Here is a 17223-nt window from a genome sequence, read left to right as displayed (position 1 = left end):
AACATATCACAGAGTGCACCTATCTCCGTGCCACCAAAGCCATGGCAGAAGCTTTGTACTGTGGAGAATTAAATAGCCGTTAAAAAAAAATACATGACAGAAACTAAACACTTCATAAGCTTAATACTAATGCTATATCTTTCTTGGTTTGTATCTACTTCTGAAATAGAACTCATTATTAATAATGAAAAAAATGCTGATGAATCATGTGTCTGTCTTTGTTTTCCCAGGGGTATAAGCTGTATATTGCATATTGGCACCCGACTGATCAACATGGAGAATGTAAGCAGTGTGAAGGAATTCATTCTCCTGGGCCTTTCAAAGAACCAAGGGGTGCAGAAAATATGTTTTGTGGTGTTTTTGTTCTTCTATAGTGTTACTGTGGCAGGAAATCTGCTCATCGTTGTCACTGTAGTTAGCAGTCAACGTCTGAACTCCCCCATGTATTTCTTTCTCTGCCACCTGTCCATTGCAGATATTTGCCTCTCTTCTGTCACAGCTCCCAAAATGATTGCTGACTTCCTTGTTGAGAAGAAAACCATTTCCTTTGTGGGTTGCATGGCACAGCTATTTGGGTTACATTTCTTCGGCAGCGCTGAGATCTTCATCCTCACAATGATGGCCTATGATCGCTACTTTGCCATATGCAGACCCCTGCACTACACCACCCTCATGACCAGGCGTGTGTGTGGCTGGATGGTGATGGGTTCATGGGTGGGGGGCTTTGTGCACTCCCTGGTGCAGACCCTCATAACCGTTAGCCTCCCTTTTTGCGGCCCCAACAAAATTGACCACTACTTCTGTGAAGTCCATCCCCTACTACAACTGGCCTGTACAGACACCTATGTTGTGGGCGTCATTGTTGTTGCCAATACTGGAATGATTTGTTTGGTCTCTTTCTTCATACTTGTCATTTCCTACATTGTAATTTTGTTTTCCTTGAGAAGGCGAACGTCCGAAGCGCGGTACAAAGCCCTCTCCACCTGTGGGTCCCACATTACTGTGGTGATTCTCTTCTTTGGGCCATGCACATTCACCTACATACGCCCATCCAGCAGTTTCTCAGAGGACAAGAGCGTAGCTGTCTTTTACACTGTCATCACGCCCATGCTGAACCCACTCATCTACACACTGAGAAATGAGGAGATGAAAAGTGCCATGAGAAAACTATGGAATAGAAAAGTCTGGAGTGAAAAGGGTGAGGTGTAGAACTGTGGTAACATTTTCTCAGGAGCTGAGAAAATCAAGTCTCTCTCACTATAATTCCATTTTGGAAAATTTACTGAAAGCTCCCTTTTGAAGAAAAGCTTGGTTTTAGCTGTTGCAGTAATTAGGAAGACACTGAAAGTTCATGTTTTGATTGGAATGGCATTGTAAACTCTGTGACTAGCAGGGATTCCCTTTATGTTCTCTTTTTGAATAGCACAGGCCCAGGACTGGGGCTTCCAAGCACTGCTGAGACACCAGCAAATAAAGAAATGAATGCTATCAAAAATATTAAAATGTGTTGCAGGCAGAGCATCCCATTAGTCCGAGCTCTCCCAGGTGTAAACTTTCCGTCAGACAAACTCCATCTACTCTGCAGTCTGCTCTGCTAGGAAACGATGGCCCAAGGTGTCTGCAAGACCTTCAAGGTCCCCTGCTGCTGGAAGCAATTGTACCAAAGGCTTTCTTCCCCTTTTCTTTGGAGTAAATGCCTTCTTAGGAGTACTGCATTGTCATATGCTGAATCCATGGGTTAGCAATTAAACTGCTGATATTAGATGCTGGCTGGGTCATTTGCTGATGCAGGTGATATGAGGAGAAGCTTCTCCCCTTCCCATTCCAGTGCAACTCTCTGCCTTTCTGCAGTAGTTCACCTATCACTAATGCCCTCCTTCCTAGCCATCCCCTCTGCCCTTCATCTCTGCCTCAGATTTTGCATTTTACTGTTTAGACTAATAGCGAATCAAAGATCCAAGTGAAAGATAAATTGCTCACCGTAGGAAATTGTCGCCACCAAGGAAAGCATTGGGGGGCAAAGAAAGCATTGGGGGGCACAATTTTATGTTTCAGTGAAAAAAAAAGAGTGGTTTGGGAATAATTCCTGTACGCAGGATAACTCCTAGCCCAACAGGGCATATTTACAGGCCCAGGCAAAGGAAGAAACATGTATTCCAAGGGAATAGCTGGAACAGCTACTCCTGCAGGAAGGAAGAGAAGAAATGTGAAGATGGAAGATTAAATCATCTCAGAGCCAGTCACAGCTGCCACAGGGAGGTTAGTTCTAGCAGCTAAGGTTCTCCTCAAGGACGAAGGAGCCACGAGGAGCCACGGGACCCTGACTCCTACCTTGCCAGGAGGAAAAGAGCAAATGAGCTGCGTGAGGGAGAAAGACATCTGTGTAATGCACTCTGAAAGTAACTAAAGCACTTTCTTTTTTCTTCCTTCACTTCACGTTCCCTATAAACACTGGCTTGCACTTGTGTTGCACCTTAACATGGCTTAAGCGTGATTCAAGATAAGAAGGTGTTCCCTGCACAGGAGAGCGGCACATCTACGGACCAAACCGTGGGACAATGTTGCAAATGCTCTGGTTCCCCGAATGTCCTCTGCTCTATGCAGGGGGTGGCAGAGTGGGTTCCCGTTTCACAGGCATGCACCAGTACACTGCGGACGTCTCAGTGTCTTCTCCTCACCGTGGTGGGTTATGTGGATGGCAGCCAGCAGGACGGAACTGGGATAAATCCTGATTCTCAAGGCTTAGAGGGATAGTGTCCCTCAGGCCTGGGCCAGCATGTCCCTCACCCAGCATTCACACTCTGTGGACACAGCTAAAGGTGGGACCATCCCCACCTATTTGTAGCAGTCTAAATTCTTCATGCAATGAAGGACAGTTGTCTAGATGAGCACCATTGTCAACAGAGAGGGACAGGTGCCTTCAGAGGCTGGTCTGTCTCACCCTGTGTGGGGCAGGTGGAAAGACAGATGGGGCCCACTGACCCCCTTCATACTGAAACTGCTGAGGGGTTAGGGCACACGGCCAGTTCACGCTAAGGCTTATAATTTAAAAACTTTTTTGTTTTTTTAATGTTTTGGGGAAGAACGCCATGATTTTTCTGATTTCTCTTCTGGCTGCCGGATGCTAGCAGGCAACAGCGGGACCAAAGCTTATGGAAGGCGTCAACAACAACAACAACATTTGATTCCTCTGCACATTGGCCCAGATTCTTATAATGACTTAATATGAGGACTAAACAGCTGCTTCTATATTTTGCATTGTCTGAGTAAAAATACCTGGCAAGTAGTGAGGCCTGACCACAAACATTTTTAAAGTCTTGAAATAATTTCCTCGTTTACTTCTTGTTTCAAACGTGTACAGACCAGATGTCTAAGTGCCAACAGTCATATAGCACAGTTCTGATATTTATTTATGCTGCAAACGTGCAATGGTAAGAGCAAGTTAATAAGAAAGAAGAAAGCATATGTGAAATATTGGCTTGGAAGGGAAAAAATATCTGACACGTGTAAGAGTCATCTTTACTCAAAAAATGTTTGATTGCAAGGGCAATGTGAACACAAAATCTTGCAAATGGTCAGCCATGACATTGATTTTAAATAGAAATGTTTCCAAAAGAAGCACATAGCTAATACTAAATGAAGTCCATTTATCTGGACAGTATTGGAAAGCAAGCAAACCTCCACACAATGTGACATGGTCTAGGTGATCACGCTCCACAGTCACCCTGTAGAGATTACTCTAATAGCTGTCCAAAATAGATATTTTAGCTCCCCGTCCACTGATTCTTTCTGACAAAGAAAACTTCACATGCCTCTGCGATCTCATTGCTTCTGGTAAGCTTGTGCTTCTGCTGTGCAATTTACTTGAAATATTTCTGCCACAACTTCCCCACCTGGAGAGAGAGAGAGAGTTGTTCTTGCAGATGCTCTTGGAAGTTGTTTTTGCAGAATGAGAAATGGAGCTAGACATTCAGGCTGTCCCTTTCATCCTCTGTAGTTTTCAGCCCTGGCAGAGATGTGGACTGCTCTCGAAGCAGCTTGGAGCTGAGAGGTTTTGATGAAACTGCCTGAAGTGGTCCGAGAGGTCATCAGAGGAGAATAGCAGGCAAACTGTTGGAGACTAGCAAATATAAACTGTGTAAGTTTTCTGATCTTGCTTCTTTGCTTTGTTCAAGCATGACTATGAAATCCTACCTTTGAAAAGAGGCATTACTGTTGAGTGACTTTTGTGAGGTGCATTTTATGAAGTAGAAAGAACTCCAATTTTTTTACCCTTTGTTTTAATTGGTGTCTTCTTTGCTTATTTTTCAGTTATATGCCATTTCCAGAAATATCTGTCAAAAGGAAGTTTCTGGTGTTACAGAGTCAAGGAGTCAATAGGTAGCTGCAGCACTGCCTATGTACTCAATCTTAACTTGTCCCCTCTAGCTGTACACATCGTGGCAACAATGCTCTTAACACACACGCTTTGGGCCTCCCCATACTGCTTTCCCTCTGCCCATGGAGTGGCATGGAGATAGGGCTGGAGACACAAAAGAATATTTCCTCTGCTGCTGAAGTTGGAGGGTGGAAGAGGCAGAGATCTCGTGAGAAAGAACTGATTGACCTGTGATTGTGGAACAGGATTAAGAGCCCAAAGGACTTGCCAGTATTGTAGACACTGTTCTGCAGCTCTTGCCGTCTATCTTTTCAGTGTAGAAATGGAACACTAGTGATACTTGCGTACTGCACTAGAGTGCAGCAAAGGTGAATACTGTGGAGGAATGGTTAGACAAAAAGGGCCATGATCTGTTAAAAGTGAGCAATCCCGCCTACGATTACATAGAATAAGGCTCACAGTGTGAGCAAGCTGCTGTCCTTGAAGTCTCCTCTAAACGATGAAAACAGGAACATCGCCGGTGTCGACATCAAGAAAAGGGGAAGCAGCACACAGCTCTGACCACAAAGCTAGTAACGCAAGCAGTCGCCCGACACCAATCCTGTCGAGGCACATCGTGCATATACAGGGGGCCTTAACCAATAGTAGCATTGTTACTAACGCAAGCTTCTGCTCATTGTCTATATATACTCTGTAAAAGCTTGAATAAAGGGAGAACGACCATACTCATATTGAGACTCATTGTTACTCCAGGCCCGTCCCCCACTCCGACAAATACAAGGGTGTTGGTGAGTAAAGGAGATTCAGCAGCGGTGTATTTCTTACCCCAGTGGCATCACAGGTGTGTTTATGGGGGTTTCCATGCCTAGTCCAGAACTTGCCTGAGGTGTACAAAACTTTACTAACACATCATTAATGCAGATTACCTCCAGTATGCACCCATGTACTGTAGGAAAGGTGGTCTGAGGAAACACAAGCCCGCTCTTTTGGAGACTGAGGTCACAACCCAGAAACTCATGAGCAATAACTGGAACCAATCCACACAAGATGTAGCCCAGTACAGCACATATAGCACAATGACTCTCCTGCTTCAGGTTTCCTGGCATCCCTTGAACGTGGTCTGATTTCACTTAGGGCGCCTTAAAGACAGTTGGTGCCTAAAGGCACATCTCTGCTAAACAGAAATGAGGTAGGTGTCCACTTTACCTCCTCCAGAAGGATCTACACTGAGAGTTGAAGTGATGTTAATTAGCCAGCTGCCTTGTGTCATGATGTGAACACTGATGGTTGCACAGAAATGCATGGCCATTCTACCAGAGTCAGAGAGCAATAGCAAGGAAAGTTCTGTTGAATTCCTTCAGAGGGTTGAAAAAGAAGGTACGTTCACTGCTTGAGCAGAATTCCTTAGGGAATGACTAACGTGTTGAGACTCAAATGGTAACATGCAGTATCCGTCTCAGTCAGTTTTTCATTTCCAAATCAACACTTCAAAAGTGGATGTTTAGGGAACCTAGTGACTAGTCTTCCTTTTTAAAAGGGGCAAAGATCAGAAATAGGAATCTGGAGGATATTTCCACCAACTCCCTCAAATAAATAGACGGAGCTCGCTGTTACACACTTCAGTAATACATTCTGAGTTAGATATCAACTGTCACTCCTTGAGAGAAGCATTGACTTTGAAAGGAAACTTTCCCCAAAAGGCATAAAAGGGAATACATTGATATTGAACATACCAGTGATCGACATGGATGTGTACTGATAACACTGTGTCTCTGATGCCATCACAGGTGGCTTTATTCTGTGCTTCAGGTCCTGTCTACGTGACGTATGTGAAGAACAAGAACAATGTGACGGAGTTTGTCTTCCAGGGACTCACACAAGATGATGCATTAGCAAAAGTATGCTTCACATTCTTCTTAGTCTTCTATGCCACTGTTATTCTTGGAAACCTGCTTAGCATCATCACTATACAGAACAGTCAACAGCTGGACTCTCCCATGTACTTCTTCCTGAGCTGCTTGTCCTTTGTAGATATCAGTTACTCTACTGTCACAGTTCCCAAACTCATTTATGACCTTCTTGCTGAAAAGAAGACCATCTCTTTTGTGGGCTGCCTAGCACAGCTCTTTGGGGTCCATCTCTTTGCCTGCACGGAGATGTTCATCCTCACAGCAATGGCGTATGATCGTTACACTGCTATATGCAAGCCGCTTCATTACACAAGCATTATGAACAAGCATGTGTGTGGCCGGCTGGTGGCAGCTTCGTGGGTGGGAGGCTGTGTGCACTCCCTGGTGCAGACCCTGCTGACCGCTCAGCTATTGTTTTGTGGGCCCAATGAGATCGACCACTACTTCTGTGATGTACACGCTTTGCTGAAGCTGGCCTGCACTGACACCTACGTGGTTGGTTGCATCGTGGTTGCCAATAGTGGTCTGATTTCCTCAGGCTCTTTGCTTGTTCTTGTTGTGTCCTATGTCATTATTTTGGTCTCTTTGAGGACACGCTCTTCCAAAGGGCGTCTCAAAGCACTCTCTACCTGCACCTCCCATATCACTGTTGCACTTCTGTTCCTTGGGTCATGCATTTTCATCTATATGTGCCCTTCCACCATCTTCTCAGCAGACAAGATAATCTCTGTGGTTTACACCATCATCATGCCTATGCTCAATCCCTTGATTTACACCCTCTGAAATGAAGACATGAAAAAAGCCTTGAAAAAGCTATGAAGCAGAAAATCAAAGAGGAGTGAGACATGAAACGACAGGGTGAGTGTTTCTAGGATGACTGTAGCTCAAGAAACCATGGGGAGGCAAAGAGAAGTGTTCAGGAGGGACTTTTCAGGAATGTTGTTCTATTTTTAGCATGGCTGTTCAGAATAGAACTGAAAATAAATTCAAGGTTTCATGTAGCGCTCATCTTTCTTTGGAAATTGTCAGTCAAAAGGATGTGAGGATATTGTCACCAGTCAAACCCGAGCATTTGGGGTGGTATTGTGACTTTTACCTTTAGACACCTTAGAGCTGTGTAAGTCTCAGTTCCAGGCTTCTCCTGGCATTAAGAGGAATAACTAAGTATTTTGAGAGGTTATGCTTTCCCACTAGCTCCTACGAGCTTCAGAGAGTGGTGTCTGCTCACATTTCTACACAAAAAAAGTGATGGTGGTGCTAAGCTTCCAAGAGAAAGCAAATCCTTTGGAATGGCACAGCACAAGCAGGTTTCATCTCACATATATTGGTGTGCTGACATGAGGTGCCTCAACTTGAGAGAGCTGCTGAAGACAGCAAGAGACCTTTGAGGGGACTGCGATTCATTGCATGGTAAAATAGGAGCATGAGAGGAGCAGGATGCTGCGCTAGGTGTCTGCCTTACAGTGAAGGGTGACATACACTGTACTAGACTTTCCAAGGCTCCCAGGAACACTGATGGACACAGAGGCCGTTCCCCAATGCCAGGCATTCCCTCCGATTTTCATCAGTCTGTGCCAGCCTGGTGTCTCTGGGAACGCTTCATTTAAAGGAGCTCTGCTAACACCTTTCCAAGGCCTTGACCTTATGTCACAGCTGAGCTTTATAATCTATCAGAGCAGCAATCCAAGCATGGTTAAATACCATAGTCAATGTTGGAGCCACAATCCAGTTCAATTGTCGGGACATTTTTCACCGCTTTATTTAGAGACTGGATGAAGTTTCATACTTTGGCCAGTCGTCTGGTGCTTTACACTGTAAAGATCTAAGGAATAGGTATCTCAGTGGAAATATGGGGATCCAATATCTCTCCATACTCGACACAATATAACCTAATTCCTAGCTGAACACTGAAAATTTCCCTAAAATTCTTAACAGTACTGTTCTTGATCCATCGAGTTTTCCTTAACTGTTTGCAGCAGGGAAACCCCCAAATGCCCCTAGGACCTCCTAAGACTGGGCAATGCTGTTCTACTGCAAATGGACTTACTTTATCATTGCTGTCATGACAAGTGATTCAAGGCAGGGATTTTCCCAAATCTCCTCCTGGAACTGAGATTTGGGGAAGGAAAGAAGAGGAACAGGATTCTGGATGGTGGATCAGAAGGCTTTCTTAGAAAAGCAAACTGTAGATTTGAAGAGACAGCAGCTCTTTAACATTTTAAATTCCCTAATTTTGTCTGGGTTTCTCGAGGTGGAGACTAAGGGATAGGTGAATGCAGGACTGAGATGAATGTGGGGCTTATGAAAATCTGTTCTTTTTGATGATATTTGTCAGAAAGCATATTTGGGTTTGTGATTGTGATTCCTGATTGAAACATGCTGCCGGTTCTGCTGATGCTTAGCTCTAGATGGCTTTGACTATCTTAAACATCAGCGCAGAGAGAGGTGTGCAGACATGACTCATTGCTGTGCAGGGAAGCTCTTTGCTGACAACCTACCTGTCTTTCTCTGGAAGAGTAGTAGTGTACATTGCTCTTCCCAGAGACCTGTAAACATACACAGTAAAATAAAATGATGCCTGTGGTTTCTTCTCAAGCTATTTCCTTCCTTTGAGCTGGGAGTCCACTGAAAGAGACAATTTTGGACACCTCAGAAATCTGGTTTAAAAATCTCACATCTCTGTTCAAGATAAGGACAGCGCAACATTGATATGTGTAAAAACTGTGAACTTCACATATCTGATGATACTTAATGATGAGAAACGAGATAAACCTTGAGCTTCAGGCTCTGCAGCAACAGAAAGATGACAACTAGCAGCACCAAAAGGCTACATTTTCACATTCTTTTTCCTGCATTTTAGGACTGTCAGGCCAGTGGGATAATAGTGCATAGAGTCCAAATGCTTTTACTACCCCGTGCATATTCTAAATTTAGCGTTACTGAGATAAACAGCTTCTGAGATAGTGATGGCCTTTAATCATCACTACTTGATCAAAATTCAGACTATAACATACTGAAGATAAGTTTTCTCCCCAGCCGTGTGTCTTTGGGCAGAAATAATGATGTTTCGCAGTCATATCAGCTCTCTGTAAAATATGCTGGCAGCCATTTGAAAGAAAGAGACTTGTAAAATCCTTCTTTAGGGTGCCATAGATGATCACAGGGACACAATCTTTGCTACAGTTATGCACAGCTTTAAGGAGAGGAAGTCAGGGGAAATAACAGCCCTAACAGGCTTGCAGTGAAATGCAAAGGGAATCCGCAAGACCTCTTTCCATCCCCCTTTGACTGTAAGCCTTATGCAGACGCAGGAACCTCTCACCTGTCTGAGATTAATTCTGTCACTTTCAGCTCAATAAAGATTTCAACTCCTTCTGCCAACTGAGGGACAGCATTTGTAAACTCAGCCAGAAGGGATGAAACATCTACTAGTGATAGAACACCTATCCTTAGAGCTAGCTTAGTTGAATTGATAAAAGGATTCCAAAGCCTTTCCCAACTTTCTCCTCTCCCAGAAATGATTGGTCATTTATTCTCAAAATCACATTTACGACAGACATGTAGTTGGTAAGTCACCATCTTATTCCGTCATTCTTTTAAGTGAAACAACACTTCAGCTTGATTAACTTTCAAATTATGTCCAATGTCCTTAAAATAACTACCAGTTCACTCAGTTGCCTCAAGTGGATTGCTGATATGTGGAGATGAAAAGCAGGAATAAGTTCTTGTTACTTTACAATGGTAGCAAAATTAGAAGAGTAGATACTGCAGATACCAAGCCAGTTTATTCCCCCCGTGAGCCAAATCTTCAGAAGTACTTGCCCATTTCAAGAAGCAGACAGCAGGATTAAAACCAGCACATAATGGTTAAGTACACAGTTTAAGTGAGGAAAATGCTTACCCTGCTTAGATGCACAAAAGACCAGACTGCCTTTATACACTGAGTCATCTTTGCATAGTTGGCTGCTGTTTATCTCCAACCTACCCAACCTTTTCTGCCCTGAAGCACAGCAACTAGCCCAGTTAATTCTCAGAAAAGGGCTTCAATGAGCTTGTTATCAACAGGTTGCTCTCTTCCATGGACTACTTGGGAAACTGAAGGAGGAAATTTCCCTCTCCTGCCCCAACGTGAGTGATCAAACACTGGATTAGGTGCAAATTTGTACAATCTCCATCTGTGCTGACATTTAAAGTTCAATGGGATCGGGCCGGAGCAATCTGATCTGACTGAACCTGCTTTCACAGAATCACAGAATAGTTGAGGTTGGAAGGGACCTCTGGAGATCATCTAGTCCGACCCCCCTGCTCAAGCAGGGTCACCTAGAGCACCTTGCACAGGATTACCTCCAGGCGGCTTTTGAATATCTCCAGACAAGTAGACTCCACAACCTCTCTGGGCAACCTGTTCCAGTGCTCTGTCACCCTCACAGTGAAGAAGTTTTTTCCCATGTTCAGATGGAACTACCTGTGTTTCAGTTGGTGCCCATTGCCTCGCGTCCTGTTGCTGGGCACCACTGAAAAGAGTCTGGCTCCATCCTCTTGACACCCTCCCTTCAGATACTTGTACACGTTAATAAGATCTCCTCTCAGCCTTCTCTTCTCCAAGCTAAACAGGCCCAGCTCTCTCAGCCTTTCCTCATAAGAGAGATGCTCCAATCCCCTAATCATCTTTGTAGCCCTTCGCTGCACTTGCTCCAGTAGTGCCACATCCCTCTTGTACTGGGGAGCCCAGAACTGGACACAGTACTCCAGATGTGGCCTCAGCAGGGCTGAGTAGAGGGGGAGGATCACCTCCCTCGACCTGCTGGCAACACTCTTCCTGATGCACCCCAGCATACCATTGGCCTTCTTGGCCACAAGGGCACATTGCTGCCTCATGCTTAACTTGGTGTCCACCAGCACTCCCAGGTCCTTCTCCACAGAGCTGCTTTCCAGCAGGTCAGCCCCCAACCTGTCCTGGTGCATGGGGTTATTCCTCCCTAGGTGCAGGACCCTGCACTTGCCTTTGTTGAGCTTCAGGAGGTTCCTCTCCGCCCACCTCTCCAGCCTCTCCAGGTCTCTCTCAATGGCAGCACAGCCCTCTGGTGTATCGGCCACTCCTCCCGTTTTTGTATCTTCAGCAAACTTGCTGAGGGTGCACTCTGTCCCTTCATCCAGGTCACTGATGAAGAAGTTGAACAAGACTGGACCCAGGACTGACCCCTGGGGGACTTCACTAGCTACAGGCCTCCAACTAGACTCCGCACCTCTGATCACAACTCTCTGAGCTCTGCCATTCAGCCAGTTCTCAATCCACCTCACTGTCCACTCATCTAACCCACACTTCCTGAGCTTATCTATGAGGATGCTATGGGAGACAGTGTCAAAAGCCTTCCTCAAGTCAAGGGAGACAACATCCACTGCTCTCCCCTCATCCACCCAGCCAGTCATTCCATCATAGAAGGCTATCAGATTGGTTAGGCATGATTTCCCCTTGGTGAAGCAATGCTCACTACTGCTGATCACCTTCTTGTCCTCCACATGCTTGGAGATGGCCTCCAGCATGAGCTGCTCCATCACCTTTCCAGGGATGCAGGTGAGGCTGACTGGCCTGTAGTTGCCTGAGTCCTCCTTCTTGCCCGTTTTGAAGACTCGGGTGACATTGGCTTTCTTCCAGTCTTCAGGCACCTCTCCTGTTCTCCATGACCTTTCAAAGATGATGGAGAGTGGCTTAGCAATAACGTCCACCAGCTCCCTCAGCACTCATAACTCAGCACTTTGAGGAGGAAGTTGGACTTGATGACCTCCAGAAATCCTTCCCAATCGAATTTATTCTATGATTCTATCTGCAGATTGAAAATGATCTTTTTCATCTCTAAAATGAAGAAATAGGCCTACCTTCCTTGCATGAAGGTGTGAGATATTTTATGCTGTATTGTTCCCAGAAATAAACTCTTATTTCAAAAGCTACAAACATTTCATGTACCTTTGTAAGAGTGAGCAGCTTCCTTCTTCACTTCAAAGACATCTTACTGAAACAAATCAGAAGATTTATCTAAACAGAAAAACTTTAGGACTTCAAACTTGCAGTAGAGCCCCTCCCTGCTCCAGATAAATGCCCAGATAAATGTTCTTTGCTTCGATTTTTGCAGAACTATGCAATTCAGTACTGCCTTTGGAGCAACAGCTCATTCTTTTGCCTATATGTTGCAGCTGACCTGCAGCCTGGGGGTTGTGAAACATTAGTGGAGTGACACGCTGAGAAACAACTTCAATATGAAATGTGATATTCTAACACTCAGCTTGCCGCTTTGGAATTCTTTCTTCAGAAAAATGGTGTTACTGAAGTACTTGGTGTATTTAGGACTCTCGATGCAGTTTAATGTCTGTAAATTAGATCTCCTGCAAGACACCAGGCCTTAATTAGGAGTCTCAGCAGGTGCACTGTAATGAAGAATCCTTCTGTGAACTAATCACCCCTACCCTTGGTTAGGGGTCTAGTCAACATCTATTCTAGGCTCCCCCTGTAGACAAAGGAAGCAATATCACCTTCAAAGGACAATTCATCCCATCTTAAGATAAGTGTGATAAGCAGAAGGAATCATCCTCTAAGGGTGTCTTTGTTGTCATTGATTACAGGACATGCCCATCTCATTCCCTGCCCTTACTACTTTTTACTAGTGAAACTGATGACATAAGTATCCTAGCAAATTCAGTGACCCCTGGTCTGTCCCTGTCAACTGACAAACAAGGCTTAACAAAGCTTTAGACTGCAAACTTTAATACAAATTCTTTTAATAATAACAAGACCATATTCACGTAAATAGCAGTACAGTGTAAGATATCAGAGGAATCAGTTCTGCTTATCTGACTCTGAAGAGCTGCAGTGCAACTCTGTGGAGTTTAAGCATTAAGTATACCACCTGAATGTGAATCCACCTCTGTTATTAATTATGATCAAACTTGATAATTCTTCCTCTCATTAAAATGCACAGTCCTGATACACAGTTAGCTGGTTTTTCCACAGAAGACTCCTGTTGTCTCTAATAACACATCTACCCTTGGACTCGTGTCCTTTGTTAGATAACCTCTTTGGCTCATGGACCATCTAGTTTCAGGCAGCCTGCTCATCTGTGGAGCAGATATTTTGCTGTGATAACCTGTTCATGTGTGGACCATCCAGGCTCAGATTATGTGTCCATCCATCGGGGTAGATTTTTCTTCAAATGCAGATAGAAAATTCTTCAAGTAGTTAATTGCTGGTGATTTGCTTAGAGTTCTGGTGCCTCTGCCTTAACACTGCCTTTGCACTTGCACCCAATCCCACATATATTTTTCTTCTAAGATCCTTGAATAATTAACTCTCTGGAAGAAAAGAAAAAAAATGGTCTATTGGAAGATGTTGACATAGATATCATGCTTTAGTAACAGTTTGCCATTAACCTTTCTCTGTTCTTGCAATATCACTGGACACTTATTGAAATTACTTTATGATAAGATGATGAAGACAGCTGTTCTGGGAAGCTGAGGAGCCTTTGAGACATACGAACAAAGACCCTTCCCCTGATTCTGGCAGGAGTTTAAGGACATCTCTACCTGCCAGAAAAGCTAGCTTACTTGTGCTTCTTCGAGGGCTTAGAGGTTGTTCGACAAACTGTTGGCCTTCAAAGCAGAGAGCTGAATTGGGTTACTCAGCTGAAGAGTGATCTGCTCTGACTGTCCCTAGCAGGGAAAGTCATCAGTGGGGCTTAGGCAGGCAGAAATGTCCCAGGTAACGCAGCCTTAGTTAGACTGTGCTTACAGTGGCTGCTCTCCCACATCACTAATACTGTAAAGAGTTTAAGGTGCCTGATGAATGTGACCCGGTTTTACTGAAAGGTTAATGATCACCTTCAGACTGGGAGTCAGGAAAAAAAAGACTACAAGGATGTATGAGGTAAGGGAATGGAAACAGAACATGGAAGCGATACTGCTGAAGTGGTACTAGTTAGCAACAGTCAAAAACAAAGCTGGGATGTCTTCAAGGCATCAAACTTGAAAATAAAAACTTAGGTGAAAATATTTGCCTTCAAAAGTGTCACAATTGTACTTTCTCACAGTAAAGCTGTAGCTCCTGCTATTACAGAAAAGTCTTTAATATTTAATATTTATTTTTAATATTTAATATTACTACTGTTTTCAGGGTCTGAGGGCACTAATAGGCCTTAATGGGCCCGATCATCCTCGCCTGAGGCAGCCACTTGCACCTCCTGCCCATGGGCCCAGGAGCCCCATTTAAGCTCAACCCTGGGCCTTCAGTTTCTCTCTGAGCTACCCTAGAGGAGCACTGATCTCCAGCTCAGCTCAGCTCAGCGTGCAGACTCCATTGCTCTGGACCCTGCCCTGTGGACTGACTTCCCAGCTTGACCCTGGACCTATCTTGTCACTTTGGGCCTGCCCAGTAGGCACTGGACTCTCTCTGTCCCTGGTTACCCTCACCAGGCCTGATCCTGACTCTGAACCGCAGGCTGACTTCTCAGCTTGACCTCATACCTGCTTCATCACCAGGAACTCTCCCGGTCATCTGGACTCTTGGTTGAACTCGGCTACCATCTCCAGGTCTTCTCTGCCCACCTGGCTCAGGGCCAGAGGGACAGGCCCTGGCTGCAGCCTCCTGAACTTATCATTCTACACATCCTGAATAGGGAAAAGGAAGGAAAAAATGGGCACTTCTCTGGCATAACTCATCTCATCATGTAGCAGATGTCTAAGATACTTAGTTGAACCATTCTGTAAAAATACCTGTTGCTTTTTTTTCCTCCCCCTCCCTATTGAGAAGAAACTAAGATGGAAGACAGAAACGAAGGCATGCTTAAAGGTATATCTCTAGGTGAGATGAATTCCATAAGCAGCCATATGCATGTAGAGCTACTCCAGATTTATTACAAATAAACCAACTATTCCTTCAGTGCCATATGTATAACTGGGATGCTATTTTTTTTTTTTTCAGAAAAAGATATTAAAGTCCACTGGTTGGATTCCAACTCTTTCCAGTCAACTTGATGGCATTCTACTAGACAAATGTCTGATAGAAAACACTCTTTGATTAATTCTGCTCATTCCTGCACCAAACCAAGCTCCATTCACACTCATAACAAACTGACTGTCTGACTAGTAGGTACATGGACGTATGAATTCCTGAGCTGACTTTTGAAGGTGTGCAGCATATACAAAGTTACCTGTGAAGACAGAAATGGATGGTCAGCATCTCTGGGGAAAATAAGGTTTCAAATGCATTTGTCTGCATGGGATTACAATGATATTCCATAGCAGATGTCAGCTGCACTTAAACTCCAGGACTATGAAAAGAGTTAAATTCATATCCATTTTCACTTATCATGTCTTTATTAAACCAAAGGTAAGTAACTGCAATTTGTTTGCACAGAAGAATACATGACTACAGTCTGCTGCTGCTGTATCAATTCTATCAATAAATTGGACATACAAGCCACAAAGAACACGTGTGAAAATGAGGCTATTCTAGGATTCCTAGACTGTAACCTTCTAGTTCCACATTGTCCTGAAATGATGTTTTGCTAAATTTAAGTCTACTTTTAAATAGAAACAGACTTTATCTCTGTTATTTCTGTTTTGTATAACAGAGATGGTCTCTTTCCAAAATGTTGAGAAGATTTGGATTTATTCCTCTCTTGGTAATACCCAGCACTCTGAAAAAGAAGGAGATCTGAACAGGCTTTTATCTATCTGGTTAACGATGGAGCTTCTATATGTGTGTATAGACATCTGGAAATCAAGGGTCTATAAGCAAATCTGGTAAATAATCCAGTCCTTATTGGGAAAAAAAGAAAAAAAACCTTGCAAGCAATTACATAGCAACTTATGCTTGGATCATACAAGAACTTCCAAAGTGAACACAGATGTTACTTCCCAGTTGAGAAAGCAAGCAACTCCACCTGTGTTGAAATCCAGTGTTATAGCAGGCAGGATTAAGCAGTGGGTGTAAGAAAATGAATGGCCATCCTTCATAGCAAAGAAACTAGAGATGGGAAATAGATCTTTCAGCTACTAATTTCTAAGGCCAGGAAAACGCCAATTTCATACTAACCAGTGTAACTAGTAAATTCCCTCCTATGCAATGTAAGTTAGAAAGAAGAAAATGAGAAGTACTTTTTTTTTTTTTTAATTTGATCTTAGTATGTAATATGGCTCAGATATCTTTCTCAGCTCCAATATTTCAGGATACACGAGAAAGTAACCAGGTTCTAATTACACTCACTGACTTGGATTCCCCAGTCTGAAGGACAAGATGTGAGGTTTTTGCTGTCTGCACTTTGGCTCTCTATGATATAAGGTATATGATCTCAGAAGTAATTGACTTCAACTAAGCTCTGCATCTTGTGTTCTTCATAGTTTACAAAGAAGATTCATGGATCCCGGGCTATGAAGATGTCTCTTCTAAGAAAAGATGAATGGTGCCCAAGAAGTGCTTTTTTTTTTTTTTTTTTTTTAAATTAACCTTAAAGGAAGATTAGATTGGTGAGGTCAGATGGACTCAAATCTGCTGCAGAGGTTTAAATTTGGGTAAGACAAATCCATTTGCTCAGCTCTAACTGCAATAAGCTGGGACAGCCTTTTGCTCAAGCCTATGACTAGATGCATAGTCAACTATCTGAAAAGAGCATGTCGGATATTTTTGTGCCACAACACTCAGATATGATGCAGTGCAATGTTGTTCAGTACAATATAATACAAGATGATACATTAAAACAAGTAGCAGCAGTAAACAATAAGTATCACCTATTTACAAAATAGAAGATCTCCAAATGATGTGTATATATAACTGATGGTATTATCAACAAACGTTGAAAAACAGAAACTTTCTCAACAATCTTACTTATTAATTTAGAATCCCCATTTTCAAACAAATAGATACGGTCCAAAAACTTTCTCAGCTCT

At 43.5% G+C, this 17223-nt stretch overlaps 1 protein-coding gene across 1 annotated transcript; it reads left to right on the top strand.

Annotated features, from left to right (window-relative positions):
* Positions 1-258: 258 nt before the first annotated feature.
* LOC136991894 (olfactory receptor 4S2-like) lies at positions 259-1197 on the top strand (the record flags this gene model as incomplete). Its single annotated transcript, XM_067295388.1, has 1 exon — positions 259-1197. A coding segment is annotated over exon 1 (924 nt), but the record flags the coding sequence as incomplete, so codon positions are not given.
* Positions 1198-17223: the final 16026 nt, after the last annotated feature.

The sequence above is a fragment of the Apteryx mantelli genome, chromosome 4 (genome assembly GCF_036417845.1).
Source record: "Apteryx mantelli isolate bAptMan1 chromosome 4, bAptMan1.hap1, whole genome shotgun sequence".
In the NCBI taxonomy this organism is placed as follows: domain Eukaryota; kingdom Metazoa; phylum Chordata; class Aves; order Apterygiformes; family Apterygidae; genus Apteryx; species Apteryx mantelli.
Note: the sequence above shows the minus strand (reverse complement) of the source record. Positions and strands in the feature narration are given on the sequence as shown.